Source organism: Pongo pygmaeus, chromosome 16, assembly GCF_028885625.2.
Source record: "Pongo pygmaeus isolate AG05252 chromosome 16, NHGRI_mPonPyg2-v2.0_pri, whole genome shotgun sequence".
NCBI lineage: Eukaryota > Metazoa > Chordata > Mammalia > Primates > Hominidae > Pongo > Pongo pygmaeus.
In genome coordinates, this window is record NC_072389.2 from 58,880,294 (window position 1) to 58,898,219 (window position 17,926).

The window sequence follows — 17,926 nt, forward strand, 5'->3', positions numbered from 1 at the left end:
TATTATCTAGGTGCCAGATCCTGAGAGATAGGGAAGAATGGTAAGGGCTTGTGCAAGCGGAAAAGTTGTTACTATAATTGTCTACTTAAATTAATATATTGATATATGTTTGGCATTGTGGTATCAACTATTTAAATTAGCATTTGTCTGATACACTTTTCATCAAATCCCTATTTTTATATTAACATACGAGGTATATTATATATATATGAATATATATTTACCACATTAGCAGTCAAGGAAAATGTAATAAAGGTATTGTATACAATGCAATTTGAGAACATAAAAGTAATATATAAGAAACTTCTGACCAATTATTGGTATTATTTTTTCCTGATAGAGCATTTAATATAAATGTAAAATGACCAAGAACACTATATAAAACATGTAAGTATGGTAGAAGATTATAATTTTGACATGTTTTCTATTTCTTCATGAACACAGCAGGTAAGAGAACATTTTCTTTTGATCTCTGTTTTTCCTCCCTCTCCCACTTTGTTGACCTTGTGACTCAACCATCAAAGCTAAGTATTGGTCTCAACTGTAACTACTTACTAGCATCATGGGGTACTTCACAGCACAATTTAATGTGATGTTCAAATTTTAATGTGTGATAGAAATGAGAGCCAACTTATCCTGGCAATGTCAGTGAGTTAAAGAATTAATTGCAACTTTAGGGGGAAAGATAAAAGAAAGTATCCCAGGCTTACCAACATTATTCAGTCAATTCCTGCTGACAGAAGTGAATACTGGTTCCTATCAACGTTTTAGATGAGCACCTCGGAGTATTATTTTATTCTTCAGGATTTGGCTTCATAAAATTAATACCATGAAGTCAATACTTCCTTTCTTTAACGTTCCATCTTCCTATTATTTTTTTGAAAAACATGTTTCCCTACGCCTTAGCTGAATTTCAAATGCTATAAATGCCAACCTAAATTCCAGAGAGATGATTCTATAGTAACAGTAGTTGCTTAGGCTTCTTTGCTGGGGCACCCATAGGAAAAGCAGGAGCCTCCTTGATTCTGGTTAGCAATCCCCTGTCTTTGCAGAAACACTTATATTAAACCTTAAATTCCAATCCCCTTCCCAGTTACCAGTGCTAAAAAACAAACAACAACAACAACAAAAAAAAACACTGGATAGCTAACCCTAATAAGAGTAACTATCTAAGGAGAAAGGAGGCAACCCAGACTGGGGATATTTAGAGGGAACATTATCTGTAATCATAAATGTGAGAAGTGGCCTGACACAGTGGACAGGAAACGGGGTTAGGAATCAGATTTGGACTGGAATGCAGGCCCCTCTACTGAATAGCTGTTTGCCTATGAGTCATCTAACTTCCCTGAGTTCCATTTTTTTTTTTAACGGTACAACAGAGATGCTGCCTCCTACTGTGCGGGGTTGTTTTTACATTAAATTAGATAATATATGTAAAACCATTAACATAATTCTTGGAACATACTAAGCACGAGGTAATTGGAAGCTATTAATAAACTCTCACTTGAAAATACTCTTTTCAACAGTCCTGTGAGGGCCACTGTGTACTGTTATTCAGGTCACCCCATCCTATGGATCATATACTGCACAGCTTTGGAGGCAACATGCACATTGTATCTGGGATCACATTCCCATTTTACAAATGTAGTAATTAGGGCTTTTAAAAAGTAAAAGACATGCCCAATAGAACACAAATAGTGAATGGCAGAGCTGGATCTTGAATCTCAGCCATCTATCTTATTTATCTCCAAAACCATTGTTCTAGTCATTATTTATCCTTTAATTTTATTTGTCCATTAATTTAACTCATCCACTACTTCAACAGTTATTCGCTAATTCCTTCTAGATATTGTTCTAGGAACCAGGGACACAGCAATGAATAAAACTGTCACAAAAATATAACTTCCACGGAGCTTACAATTTAGTAGCAGGAGGCAGATGAGATTTTTTAAAGTAACAGATGTCAGATAGATAGTGAAGAGGCTTATGGAGAACAGTACAACAGTGAAAGGGGTAGGGAGTGCTGCTGCAGTGATAAAGTGGCAGTGGGGCAAGACTTGATGGATGGTAGTGGGTGGAGGGTGAGCAGGTTGAGCCATATGAAGGTCTAGGGAAAGAACACCACAGGCAAGGGTACAGCTAATGCAAAGGTCCTCAGACCTGCTTGTCATGCTTGGGTAAGAGTAAAAAGGCTAGGGTAGCAGGAATGAGTTAAGCAGGGGGTGAGCACTAAGAGAGAAGGTTGGATGGGGGTGTGTATATGATGACATAAGTAGAGCGGCCAGATCCTATAGGGCCTTCTGTGCTATAGTAAGGACAATGGATTTTATTCTGAGTGAAACAGAAACCACCAGAAGGTTATACATAGAAGAGTGAGGTTCTGACTTAGTTCTGAATAAATCATTCTGGCTGCTTGGTTGGGAACAGAGTGCAGGAGTCAAGAATAGGAGCAGAGAGATGATCAGGAGCCTGCTGTGGTCATCCAGGCAAGACAGGATGAACGCTCACAGGGGTGAGGGTGAGGGAAAGGAAGGTTGAGGGGGATGGAGTTGCTGGTGCAGGCGGTGAGAAGCAGTCAGATTCTGGGATACATTCTGAAGGTAGAACTGACACAATTACTAACAGACTGGATGTGGGGTATGAGAGAAAGGAAAAGTAAAAAAGAATCACAAAGTTCTTGGCTTGAGCAATCGGTGATTGGAAGGATAGAACTGTCATTTACTGAGATGTCTCCAAATTGGAAAAGCAGGTTTGGGAGATACATTTGCCATTTGGCATCAAGAGGAAATCTAAACACTGAAGTTGAGAATATAACCTTCTGAAATTGCAAGAAAATTATCTAATATAATAATCATTTACTTGGTAATAAAGATGATGCAATAAACTTTCCAGTAAAACACAATAATAAAATACTTAACATCTAAGTATTTCCTTTGCTGAAAAGCTTCAAATTTTTAGGCATTTCAAAGATCATTTGAAATCTATGTTTTATAAGTGTTCAAATGTTATGTCTATGTTTTAAAATTATAAAATGTTCAATCTATGTTTTTGAATGTTTTATAAATGTCACCCACCTTATTTTCTAAATGAAGAAAGTAAAGCCCAGAAAAGCTAAATGACTAGCCTAAAGCCACACAGCTAGTGTAATCACAAACGTAGGTAAAATCTATGTTTTATATATGTTATTTATTTTGACATTGCTAACCAGTTATAGAAAGACTAGTTATGTCCTTTCACAGAAAAAAAAAAATCAGATCATATCTGTGCCAGTAACTCTCTTACCATTTCGTAAGCAACTGTAGAAGCTTGACATATTTAAAATGTCATTCCCAGCACTTCTCACCTTATTATGTACACATTCCATTCTGAAAGAACTGTTAGAAAAAAGATTGACAGCATATTACTAAAAAGCATGAAAAATTATTTGAGGAAATAAATCAAAGATATGGGTACATGACCACTTTAGCAAATTTGGAAATTGAATACAGATTATTTTTAGCAGTATCTTTCACATCAATTTCTTTTGTGTATCTGATTTCCTCACTTTGCTCCCACCTAAAATCTTATTTATTTATTTATTTATTTTTTTAGGCTCCCACCTAAAATCTTAATCCCAATTGACCTGCACATTTTAGTTTGCCAGAATTATCTGTGACCTACGTTTACAAGACAGGCTTTGCTATTTTAGGTTACATAACTACTGACTAATGCAACAAATTTAAAAACCCAATATGTTGACATCTGTCAAAGAATTCTCCTCAGGTATCACTGGAGTCTTATGAAGGCAGGCAGGTTTTACCGTAGGCCAGTGTTCCAATCATAGGAATCTTCCGAAACTGCCAGGGATGTTCTGATAAGTAGGCAGGTGTTGCCTTAAAATTCAGTTAAATCATGTGCCCAGTTGTTAAGCATACAAGGATTTCTCAACCTTCACAACCACAGTAAAATCTATGTGAAATGGTCAAATTTGTTGGAAGGATTTGGTGTGACAAATCCAATATACATGATTTCGATTTCTCAAAAAATAATATCTGGGCTCCGACAGCAGATCAAATCTGGAGTGGCTGCAGTAGAGAAGCAGTCTCTAATCCTGACACCTTCATTCTATAATTTGTTTCAATGAAGAATTCTTTAAAGAGTCAACTAATGTGTGACAACATTTGAAAGGCTATTTAATAAAAGGCATACCAAAAGTCCATAAGCTTCCCTAAAGTGCACCAGACATCAGTCAGACACATCATTTCCATCCTGTAATCTGTATCAGGAATAAACTTAGAATGAAAACCTCTGGCAAACAACTAAGTCCCTCATCTGCTCTGTGGGATCATGATTAGACCAATAAATCAAAATTGGTTAGCAGCCTAAGCTTTTAAGAATTTGACAATCACCTATACCACCCACCTCATTTTGTAAATGAGGAAAGTAAGGCCCAGAAAAGCAAAGTGACTAGCCCAAAGCCACACAGCTAGTGTAATCTCAACATTCAAAAGCAACAGTTATTACTAAACTGTACTATGTATAAATGAATTACTAAATAGCCTCTTCTATTTTATTCTATTTTAATATGCCAAAATATAAAATAAATGGTAAAATTTGAGGTAGGAAATTTTCAAAGTTTTCCTTCTCTGATGATATAAAAATATTTCATCATAAGCATTTACTTAAATGTTTTTGCTCATACTTAATTCACACCATGTATAATAGATTTCAAGACGTATATGTGTCTATGTATGTATATGTGTATGTATGTATGTATCTATCTATCTATCTATCAACTCATTCAACATCCCACACTATGTCTTTCCTGGCACATATTATGAGAACATTGAATATTTGTTGAATTAATGAATTTTAAAACATATAGATTTATTGCCAAATTATACTCCAATCCCAAACAATTAAAAGGGAGATTTTCTTAAATGTTTTTTAAACCAGAAATTGTTGCATACTTACCCCCCACTGGAAAGAAGGAAGGAATGTTAAAGAGCTGAATACAGCAAATAATGATATATATTGTTAATGTCATAATCTAGTATAGTGAAAATCTCTAGGTATGTCTTACCTGCCAACTCTACATGCCAATTCTAAAGGCATGTTAACTAACTTATTAACTAAAAATAGTCTGCTCAACAAATAAACTATAGTATCTGACTCTTGCAAAGAATCACAATTATTTTCCAATCCTCTTGGAATTCCAACCTGATTTGGAAGAGTGGCTGTGTATTTATCTGACAAGTCCAAAACTTTCCTGGAAAATAAATTTACTCCTGAATAGTCTTTTATCATTTCAGTATTGCATAAATCCCAACCTGGCAACATCAGTGAGAAATTATCTTCATTCGAAGCAAATCCCAAAGAAATAGGACCCTGAAGCTTTAAAATATTGAGGTGCTTAATGCAAAGATAATCTAAATCTTTATCCACTCCCCATGGCAAAAGGCAAGACAGAAACAATTTAGCTGTGTCTATTGTGAGACTGGCATCTACTTTTCTTGATGGCTTAGGCTGCATTTTTTTGGAGATCTTCATTTTCTTCTGCCTTTTAATGCCATCATTTTCTGCTGAGAATTTGATGGTATTATCTCCTTGGGCCAGGCTTTCAGTAATAGGCTTGGCTAGTGCCTCTGCTGAAAGAGGACCACAGGCAGTTTTACTTTTTCTCAGTGTCAGTGTCTTCTTCTCCACTGTGCTCTTGGCTCTTCTCAGGACCTCACCACCATAGAATGAACTGGAAGAGTCAACATCACTGAGTGGAGTTGGTAGCAAAAGTTCAACAAGGTTTTCCAGATCAAATAGAAGAATATGAAAGCCCACGTTACTCCATTTTGTCTTCACAGGCAAGACATTAAAAGGTCTTGGGCAAAATTTGGCATCAATAACCTAAGGGAACAAAAAAAATTTGTGTCAAAGTTCTGACTTATTATTTTATTAAAGATGCCATGATATTAAACTAGCGTTTTTTAAAAGTATTACATTGCAGAGCAGCTAAAGGCAAGTCATTTCAATTTTTTTGTCTTAGCTATAAAAATTCATTTCTAAATTAAATATTCTATATTCTAACATTCTTTGAAAACTTTTATTTTTTCCTAAGTTTTATTTTTCCTCTAAATAAATATGAATTATGTCTCTGGAGTAAAATGGCACTAGATTAACATTCTCTAATATAGACTCTCACATCTTTCTACTATTATTGTCATAAAGACATACAAGGACAAGGTAGGTTTGAAAACTGAGAACAAATGTAAGAACGCATGCAAAAATTTATTAAGTATTTTAACAAAAATGGTGCTTCCAAATTGGTTAAAATTAGAAGTAACTTAAATGTTAACCAATGTCATATTGCTCTAAGAAAAACCCAAAAAACTCACCTTGTTGACTTGCATTTGATTTTGTCCCAAAGGCTGGCACAGTGGGTTGCCATACTTAAATTATGTTCTTGCTAATTTATGAGGCATTCCTTGAATACTCTATTCACTCATATCAACCCATTACTCTCTATACTCTTCCTTGCTTTCTTTCTTCTTTCTAGGACTTAGGATTTCCTTATAGAATATGAAAAATTTATTTCTTTATTGTATGTTTCCTCCACTAGCATTCAAGCCACACCTTTGCAGGAATTTTGTACATTAGTTGCTTCCAGTGCCTACAAAACAATGCTGCTATACAGCATTATCAAGAGACTCAACTAATGTTTGTTGAATTAATAATTAGCAAATTTATACAATGGAACACCATTTAAATAATTTAAAATGGTGGTGTAAATTATATCGATTGGTGAAAAACGTTATTAGGCAGACAAAATAATTCTCCTTTTGTAAAATTTTATGTACAAATATACAGATATTTAAAAATTTGACATATATCTCTATCTACATTTGTATATTTAAATATACATATATAGAGAACGTGTAAATACAAATAAATGAATAAAGTCACAAAGGATATGAATAAAAATGTTAACAATAGTTAACATTTAATTGGGAAGAAGGAATTAATTGGGAAGAAGAAATTAAAATGATCTTTATAATATGGTGTGCTGTGTTTTTGGTTTGGTTTTCTGAAATTTTTTTACAGTGATGATATATTTAATTTTCAATAATAAAAAAAGGAAAGTTTAAAAAGAAAACCATTACAAATTATAAATGGTAAAAAATGAAATGGAGAACAAATTGTAAAGAGCACATTTGTCAATAAGGGTTAATATAATTATTAATAAATAATTTTTGCAAATCAATAATAAGAAGAGGATCTTACAGATGGATGAATGGCCAAAGATAATAACAATTCACAAAACAAATATTCAAAAGTTATAATATGAAAAATTTTTACAAGTAGTAACCAGAAAAATGAAATTAAAATAATACCATTCATTGGCCTATTAATTTCACCAACATTATGTTCATCAAAGAAGCCAGACATAAAAGAATTAACTGTATGTAATTCCATCCCCGTTATTTTCAAAAGACAGGAGAAAACAAAACAATAGGGTTTAAGGATACCTTCATAAACAAATCTACAAAGATAGTGGCTACCTTTTGAGGACTGGGAGGTGTAGTTTCTGGGGTGCTCACATGTTTTATTTCTGGATCTATGTGGTGATTATGAAGGTGTGTGATTTACGACAATTTATTGAGCTATACATTTTTGTGCTGTATTGTTTACTTTTTTCTATATGTGTTATACATTTCATGGTAAATAAATAATGTAAATGAACAGTTTAAGGAATATTAACAAAGTGCCTCTATTTGGGCTAAAAAGTAGAATATGCCCTGATTTTTTTTACCCCTGCATACTGTCAGAAAGTAACCAATATTTGAATTTCATGCTTCTAATTTCTTTGCTTCCGTTTAGTGTCTTAACCTTACATATGTATTCCTATTTGACCTATTTAATTTTGCATGTTTTTGCATGTTTGCCAAACTCCAGATTACATATCCCACTTATTTAGACCATGTCTAATTTCTTTTGGTAGTTTTATAATCACTCAAAAATATGTTTATATTACTTGCCCATCAGTTATTTAACTCTGCAGTACCTATAACTATGGGCCCTCTTAAAATTTATTACTTTTATTGCCTTTTTTTTTTTCCTGCTAGAATTTTGTCAATTTTGATATTCTTTTTAAAGAATCAACTTTTGACTTTGGTTATCCTCTCAATGGAATAATGTTTTTCTTAAAAGGTAGTCTTGTGTTAGCTTGACTTATTTTCTCCCAGGATTGGTGAAGAAGGGATTATTCTGCAGTCTCTGGCTTCCTCTGATGCAGTTGAGAAGTCAGCTGCTAGTCTGTCACACCATCTGTCTTTTCTCTCTGCTGTTTGATGAGATCCTTTTGGCTTTAATATTCCACTGCTTCACTATGATTCTTCTAGGTGTGGATGTTTTTCCCCAGTCCTCCACTGTATCTGAGCCTCCCTATCTTCCATTAACTTTGTGAAGTTGTTGGGCTTATCCTTTTGAATATTTTCTCTTACCATCCCATTATCCCCTTATGGGACTCTGATCGGGTATTTGCCAGAGGCTCTATCCCCTTTCATGTTTTTCATCTCTTTGTCTTTCTGTACCTCATGTGGGGCAATCCCTTCAAAATTTTTCTTTTAGTTTGCCAATTGTCTTCTCACCTGTGTTTAATATGTCCCTTAACTTGCCCATTGAGTTCCTAATTTTGATTTTTACATTTTTCATTGCCAGACGTTCTATTTGGTTCTTTAAAAAAAAACAGAATGGTCATTTTTATAGACAGCTATTTCTTACTCATATTTTAAAATAATTCTTATATTTTTAAACATACTTATTATACTTCGCATCTGTAATTAAAGTTTCTAAAATCTTTGTGGATATGGCTCTGCTTTTTTATTTTGCCTACGTTTTCCTGTTTCCTTGTAGGCTTTATAATTTTGTGTGTGTATGTGTGTGTGTGTGTGTGTGTGTGTATGAAATGTGATCAGTGAGAATCCTTTGAGATATATGTGAGGGTGCACTCTTTAAGAGAGGATTTTAGTTTGTGAATACCAGGCATCCAAGGGTACTACCAAAATTTAAACAAAATTTAAAATTTTAAACAAAATTTTCAGCTTAAAAAGTTTTCATTCCTTGAAGGTGGTGTGAATTCTGACTCAAGATTATGGTTATTAATACTTAAGCAAAAGTACTTTCCCCCCTCCATCTAGGGCTGAGACCAACAAAGACAAATATTTTTATTCTCTTCTTGTGTGAAAAATATTGCTCACCTCACTGATTGGCTTTCTCACTGAATACGCAGCTCTTAGAGGACAATGAGCTTATGCTGTGGTATCCCATCCGACTTCCTATCACTGCACTGGACCTGGAAATTCTCTCTTTTAACCTTTATAGTGGTTTAAACAAAAGCTAAAAGTACCCGGGGATTAGCAAATGTTCTTTCAGCCTTTTCTGACCTGTCTGGAATTGTAATCTCATTTTGCTTTTTAACTGTAAGAATTTCTGTAAATTTCTTGTTAATTCTAATATGCATTATTTTCAAAGATAAATTTTAAAATAGCTTACTCTTTATTTGTAGAGAAATGAACAGGACTGATGTTCAGACTATTAGCCAACAAACAGATAAACATTGGATTTGCAAATACCATTAAAAATTGAATATTCAGTTTTGATAATGGAGGGAGTAAATGGGCATTCTTATACACTGCAAGATTAGTGTAAGTTGGCACTTATTTTATGGAAGGCAATTTGGCAGCGTGTATCAATAATCTTAAAATGTTACATACTCTTTAATGCAGAAATTATTTTAAAAATAATTCCTAAAGGTATGATTATAAATATGCACAAAATCATATGAAAAAAATGGTCATTGAGGATTTTTCTATTTCAATAAGCTGAAAATAACTTAAATGTCCCATAAAATAGATTTGGCTGAATATATTATGGCATATATATATGCAAAATACATTATGACATACATATATATGCCAAAAATTCATATATATTGTCAATGGAAAATATTTAAATTTTTAAAAATATAATCCCATTTTCTATAAAATTGCAGATTTCTTAAAATATTTTGATCATATTTATTTTTTAAATTTCTACAAAAACTCATATTTTACCATACCAAACAAAAAGCTCTTCTAAAAATAGTAATCAAAATGGCCAACCCAGAAATAAACCTAAATACTTACAGCCAACTGATCTTCAACAAAGCAAACAAAAACACAAAGTGGGGAAAGGACACCCTATGCAACAAATGGTGCTGGGATAATTGGCAAGCCACATGAAGGAGAATGAAACCGGATCCTCATCTCTCACCCTAAACAAAAATCAACCCATGATGGATCAAGGACTTCAATCTCAGACCTGAAAATATAAAAATTCTAGAAGATAACATTGGAAAAACTCTTCTAGACATCAGCCTAGGCAAGGATTTCATGACCAAGAACCCAAAAGCAAATGCAATAAAAACAAAGATTAAACAGCTGGGACTTAATTAAACTAAAGAGCTTTTGCATGGCAAAAGGAACAGTCAGCAGAGTAAACAGACAACCCATAGAGTGGGAGAAAATCTTTACAATCTATACATCTAACAAAGGACTGATATCCAGAATCTACAATGAACTCAAACAAATTAGCAAGAAAAATACAAACAATTCCATCAAAAAGTGGGATAAGAACATGAATAGAAAATTATCAAAAGATATAAAAATTGCCAACAAACATATAAAAAATGCTCAACATCACTAATGATCAGGATAATTCAAATCAAAACCACAATGCAATACCACCTTACTCTTGCAAGAATGGCCATAATAAAAAAATTAAATAATAATAGATGTTGGCTTGGATGTGGTAAACAGGGAGTGCTTCTACACTGCTGGTGGGAATGTAACCTAGCACAACCACTGTGGAAAACAGTGTGGAGAATTCCTTAAAGAACTAAAAGTAGAACTACCATTTGATCCAGCAATCCCACTACTGGGTATGCACCCAGAGGAAAATAAGTCATTATATGAAAAAAATACTTGCACAACTATGTTTATAGCAGTACAATTCTCAATTGCAAAAACTTGGAACCAACCCAAATGCCCATCCATCAATGAGTGGATAAAGAAACTGTGATATCTATCTATCTATCTATCTATCTATCTATCTATCTATCTATCTATCTATCTATGATAGAGTACTACTCAGCTGTAAAAAGGAATATGACCTGGATGAGATTGGAGACTATTATTCTAAGTGAAGTATCTCAGGAATGGAAAATCAAGCATCGTATGTTTTCACTTATAAGTGGGAGCTAAGCTGTGAGAATGCAAAGGCATAAGAATGACACAATAAACTTTGGGGACATGTGGAAAAGGTGGGAAGAGGATGACGAATAAAAGACTACAGTGTGTGCAGCGTATACCTCTTGGGTGATGGGTGCAACAGAATCTCACATATCACCACTAAAGCATTTAATCATGTAATCAAACACCACCTGTTCCCCAATAACCTATGGAAATAAACATTTTTTAAAAAAAGAAACTATCATCAGAGTGAAGAGACAACCTATAGAATGGGAGAAAGTTTTTGCAATCTATGCATCTGACAAAGCCCTAATATCCGGAATCTACAAGGAACTTAAACAAATTTACAAGAAAAAAACAAACAACCCCATTAAAATGTGGGCAAAAGAACAAGAACAGACACTTCTCAACAGAAGACATTCATGTGGTCAACAAACATATGAAAAAAGCTCATAATCACTGATCATTAGAGAAATGCAAATCAAAACAGCAATGAGATACCATCTCATGCCATTCAGAATGGTGATTATTAAAAAGTCAAGAAACAACAGATAATAGCAGGGCTTTAGAAAAATAGGAACAGCTTTTACACTATTGGTGGACATGTAAATTAGTTCAACCACTGAGGAAGACAGTGTAGTGATTCCTCAAAGACCTAGAACCGGAAATACTATTTGACCCAGCAATCCCATTACTGGGTATATACCCATAGGAATATAAATCATTCTATTATAAAGATACATGCAAGTGTTATGTTCATTGCAGCACTAGTCACAATAGCAAAGATATGGAATCAACCCAAATGCCCATCAATGATAGACTGGATAAGGAGAAAGTGGTACATATATACCATGGAATACTACACAGCCATAAAAAAGAATGAGATGTGTCTTTTACAGGCACAATGGATGGAGCTGCAAGCCATTATCCTCAGCAAACTAATGAGAAAGAAAAAACAAACACCCCATGTCCTAATTGATAAGTGGGAGCTGAACAGTGAGAACACATGGACACAGGAGGGGAAAACACACACAGTGGGGGCAGTCTGAGGAGGGAGCAGGGGGAGGGAGAGCATCAGGATAAATAGCTAATGCATGCTGGCCTTAATACCTAGGTGATGGGTTTCTACAGGCACAGCAAATCACCATGGCACACATTTACCTATATAACAAACCTGTACATCCTGCATATGTATCCCAGAACTAAACTAAACTAAACTAAACTAAACTAAACTAAACTAAAATAAAATAAAGGGCCCTAGGGAAAAAAAGAAAATGTCAACAATAGATATGACTAGCCAAATGTTTTTAACATGTACTACCCTCCCCGCAAAACAGCTGCATTGATCAAATTAAACTTAAAAGCAAAAGAACAAAATTCACAAGATCAATAATCAAAGGCTAATATTTTAGGCATATAAAGAACTCACATAAATTAATTTGTAAAATACTCATACCATCACAAGAGATAAACAAAGAGAAAAAAATATTGTAGAGAGAAATAGCTGGTAAATCATTAGTCTCAAAAAAATGTAAAATATTGTATACTATACTGGTTTTGATTTCTTAATTAACTTTTTTTTTTCAACTTTTATTTTAGATTCAGAGGCTACATCTGCAGATTTGTGGTTTGGGATATGATTGATCCCAACACCCAGGTACTGAGCATAGTACCCAATAGTTGGTTTTTCAACCCACAGTACTCTTCTTTCCTTTTCCATTTAGTAGTCCCCAGGGTCTATTGTTGTCATCTTTATGTTCATGAGTACTCATTGTTTAGCTCCCATTGATAAATGAGAACGTGCAGTATTTGACTATTTGTTCCTGTGTTAATTAACTTAGGATAATGACCTCCAGCTGCATCCATGTTGCTGCTAAGAACATGATTTCATTCTTTTTATGGCTAAGTAGCATTATATTTTATATATATACACACATACACATACACACACACATATATATCACACTTTATCCAATCCATTGTTGATGCGCACCTAGGTTGATTCCATATCTTTGCTATTGTGAATAGTGCTGCAATGAACATACAAGATCACGTGTCTTTTTGGTAGAACTTTATTTTCTTTTGGATATATACCCAGTAATGGGATTGCTGGGTCAAATGGTAGTTCTTTTTTAAATTCTTTGAGAAATCTCCACACTGCTTTCCACAGTAGGTGAACTAATTTACATTCCCACCAAGTATAAGTATACACTGTATACATTCCCACTTATAAATATACACTGTATAAGTATTCCCTGTTCTCTGTGGCCTCACCAGCATCCGTTGTTTTTTGATGTTTAATCATAGCCATTCTGACTGGCATGAGATGGTAACTCATCGTGGTTTAGAGTTGCATTTCTGTGATAACTAGTGATGTTGAGCATCTTTTCATATGTTTCTTGACCACTCGTATGTCTTCTTTTGAGAAGTGTATGCTCATGTCTTTTCCCATTTTTAATGGAGTTATTTATTTTTTGCTTGTTCAATTAAGTTCCCTATAGATTCTGGCTATTAGACATTTGTTGGGTGCATTGCAAATATGAGAAGACCTCTGAAGTGATGGCTAGAAGAAGGGTAAGAAGGTACGCATATAGCGTGAACTGAGAAAATTTCAGAATGGCTGAAAGGTAGAATATGGGAAGGTAGAGAATGAGCTACACAGAAGAGATGAGGGCCAGATTACATAGATCTGTATAAACTCTACTGACTACCAAATGCATTCTAAGAATAGTTATAACTCTTGAAGGGGTATTTAAGCAAAGAAGTCACCTACTCACAAACTATAGCTGTGGTTTCTTCTGGATTACTGGTTAATCAAGCAGGCTGAAGGCAGAGTTCTGCCCTCCTATGCACTTCCACTTCCTCAAAGCTATAATCTCTGTCTCAGCACCTAAATCTCCTCAACTTCTGGGCCAATCAAAATCATAGCAATGATTCGAGCAATATTTCTTGTTCTCCTCTTATTATTTTGTGATCCACACAGCCACAATAGGCCTAGTGCACTGCCACAAGCAAAAATCCTAAATTTGTGTTCCTAAATATGGTCACCTTATCAAAGAAGCAACTGAATATTTTACATTATTTTAAGATCATAAATGTTATTCCAAATTCAATTAACATACAACAGAGTTGGCTTCCATTTGAAAACAAGTCCATTAGATTATAAGTATAAATTATTGCTATGTTTTAATGTATTGAAATTATTAAACACAATTCCAGCTAGTCATCACTGTTTGAAACTTTAGGAAGTATATGTTAAAAGTCTTACTAACAAAGGGTCTTGAAAACATAATGACTATCATTTTGGATATAATTAACACAGAAAAATGACAGTAAATGCCCATAATATATATTTTCTGAGTTTTCACATTTTATAGACTGGGCAGACACAATATTCAGTAATGTTTAGCAAAGGCTGTAGTTAATATTAACTTTATTTTTATGTTACCTATATGCAATATATTTCACAGACAGAAAGTCTATTAAAAGTAACATGCTAAATGCAAAAATACAAATATAATTATGTTAATTTTAGGATGATAAAATATATCTAAAACATCATTCTAACGGAAGTGTTTTGGAAACATTCATTAATCTGATTGCAATTTTTAAAAGTCTAGAACAAGTAATTAAATGCAAGAAGTATTTCATCCCATCCATACCACTGCAAAAATGTGAGGAGTAAATACAAATTTTAAGTGATTGGTTTACATGTTGTTTATAAAACACTATCTGATTGCCTGACAGATAATTCCCCAACATGTGATTTCCAGGTATTGCATCATAGAGAAGGTCCTGGTATTTTCCTCAAAAATCATCACTTTTACTACTACTCTCTGAAATCCCAGGTTGAGGAAAGAGAGAAGGTATTGTTTACAATTGGTAAAGCAAGAGGGTGGCACTAAAGAACAATCCATTCCAACCTCTGAACTTTGGAGAGTTTGGGAGTAAAATAATGCTGATACATCTACATGTGAATACTATAAACAGCAGGTGGGGAGTAGGCAAAGGCATACAGGGTTGAATTCTTTGTCTGGAATAGAAAGACTTTGGGAAAAGCTACTGAGTCTGAAAGTCTGCAAGTAGAATCCCAGATGGCTGGCAGGCCAAAATTATTCCTCTACTATCCACAAGAGCCCAGAATAATTAAAATCAACGCCAACGACACGAAATTCAAACTGTAAGCAATCCAAAGTACATATAAAAAGGAAAAACAGAAAGAACCAACTGTTCAGACAAAAAAAAAAGTAATAGGTGTGAAAGTACAAGTCTAACACTTTTATCTGAAGAACAAAGAAGTGTATTGATTTATTTTCTTTTTCCTTCAGCCTACTATGTTTCTCTTGTGCTCTTGTCTTCCTTTTCTCCCTGATTGAGAAAGACAAAATGGTTAAACGAGACTGGTTTTACTCCTGGCTTTTGAAGGTAGAAACACATTTTCTAGCAACATGTTCTGATAACTTCTTTCTCAAAACATTTTGGATCCCCCACTGAGTTTGTTATGAAAAAATCTGACCTGCCCAAGCTACTGTTACTGGGGGTCCTTGCTCCCAGAGCTCCCAAGATGGTGATGAGTGGCTTCCAAAATGGCGGCAGGCCACTTCCAAGATGGTGGCAAGCCTCGTGTTCTCTGACCTGGGGTTCTAGGCCTCACGGATTCCAAGGAATGGAATCTTGGGCCATGCAATGAGTGTTATAGCTCTATTAGAAGCTGTGGGTCACGGGAGAGAACCGTGGGACCCAGTGACTAGTGTTCAGCTCAATTAGGACGAACGCAGGCACTTAGCCATGCAGGAACAATGACAAGCATTTAGCCTGATTGGGAGCAGCAACGGACGCCTTGCTGATCAGGAGCACAGCGGACACCCTGCCGGATCCAAGGGATGGATGTCAGTGGCAGGTCTGCGAGGCAGCAAAGAGCAGTGGTGGACGGCGAGCGAAAGCTCAGCTCCAGCGATAACAAACACGGACCAGAAGAGTGCAGCTGCAAGATTTAACAGAGTGAAATAGAGTGAAAACAGAGCTCCCATACAAAGGGAGAGGACCCAAAGGGTGTTGCCATTACCGGCTCAAATGCCTGGGTTTATATCCTGATCTTTGTCCCTCCCGCTGTGCTCTCAGGCAACAGATGATTGGCTATTTACCTCCTGTTGTTGCCTAATTAGCATTTTAATGAGCTCTCCTTACTATCTGATTGGTCGGGTGTGAGCTAAGTTGCAAGCCCCATGTTTAAAGGTGGAAGCAGTCACCATCCCAGCTAGGCTTAGGGATTCTTGGTTGGCCTAGGAAATCCAGCTAGTCCCATCTCTCACTACTACAACCATAAAATAGATTGGGTAACACTGATGCTTAAATCTACCCTCATCTTCTCACTTTTGTCACTTCATACAGTAACACTTAATATAAATATTTAAATACAAAGTTAGGAAATATAGGCAGCAGCTGCTAAAACATTTTAGATATTTGCTTATATTCCTGAATGAAGAATTTAGAAATTGTCTGATTTGACTCTTTCTCCTCACACTAAGGAAAAATGAGAGAGAGAAGGGAAATGACTTGTTCTAAGTTACCCATCTGGCAAATAGCCCAACCAAGATTCCCAAGTCTGTTTCTCCTAAGATGACATTATCCACTTAGATTCTTCAAAGAATGAAATAATATTTTTTATTTATTATTTTTAAAACATACAAGGGTCTTCATTAGCTAAGCATTCATTTTACAATACACCACAGTCACTGAGCTGTATAAGGAAGGAAAAGTCATCATCATGTGAAAACATTCACTAATGAACTAGTCACATATAAAATTAGTACCTAAACACTCCTTGCCTTATAACATAAAGACCTAGCCCCATCTATTAGACTTGGACTGGTTATCTGATGATGCAATTCAATTGTAGAGTAGATAGCAAATACTGTTAAAGATGCAGGATTACATTAACAGTGACAGCAGAACTCTGAGTCATAACCAATGCCATTGACAAAAAACGATGTAGCAGAGAAAACCAGATAACTTGAGAAAACTAACTCAGAAGCTTCAAATGAAAAATGTTTTAATGTAAAGTGTATAAGTTAGGCCTGTGGAAAGCTTGATTCTCTTTCAAATTCTTTTCTAGAACAAAACTCCTTAATATTCTTATTGAAATTTGAACATGAAATAAAAGATGATATATTGTGAACCATACTAAAAACGTTTAATTAGAAAAAAACACACAAAACTCACTTGATTCATTATATAGTCATTTAAAAAATTAGTGCCTAATTGCAATCATAAATCTACATTTTGCTCAATATAAATAAGCTATATTATTTTACATGTTTAATTTCATTTTTAAGTTAAAAATAAAATACTTTTTAAAATCCCCTTAATAGTTCTCCACTCAGCTAACTCATCAGATTAATCTATGCTCTCCAATCTCTCTGACCACCAGTATACTACTTTCTACTTTCTGCCTTCTACTCATAGCAACTGAGATATTTACTTTCTGGTAATTTTAATTCTCTTTGTTCTCAACCTTCTTTTCCCAGTTGTGCTTATCACATTAATTACATATTATAATAAGCTATGTAAAAATTGAAGAATTCTGTGTGTATAATTTAGTTCCTAAGAAAACAAAGTTTAGTAATCTGAAAGACCCTATGGAATCTGCATTCTAGTTAATCTTC

At 34.6% G+C, this 17,926-nt stretch overlaps 1 protein-coding gene across 3 annotated transcripts in view; it reads right to left on the bottom strand.

Moving 5' to 3' along the window:
- Window positions 1-17,926, bottom strand: part of WDR72 (WD repeat domain 72) — a 208,758-nt gene that overhangs the window by 91,775 nt on the left and 99,057 nt on the right. For all 3 annotated transcript variants that reach the window (XM_054451877.1, XM_054451876.2, XM_054451878.1), the window contains exons 14-15: window positions 5,063-5,880; window positions 3,283-3,374 (exon numbers count right to left, since the gene is read on the bottom strand). In XM_054451877.1, coding sequence (XP_054307852.1) covers window positions 3,283-3,374; window positions 5,063-5,880 — 910 coding nt within the window. The remainder of the gene's footprint in view (window positions 1-3,282; window positions 3,375-5,062; window positions 5,881-17,926) is intronic.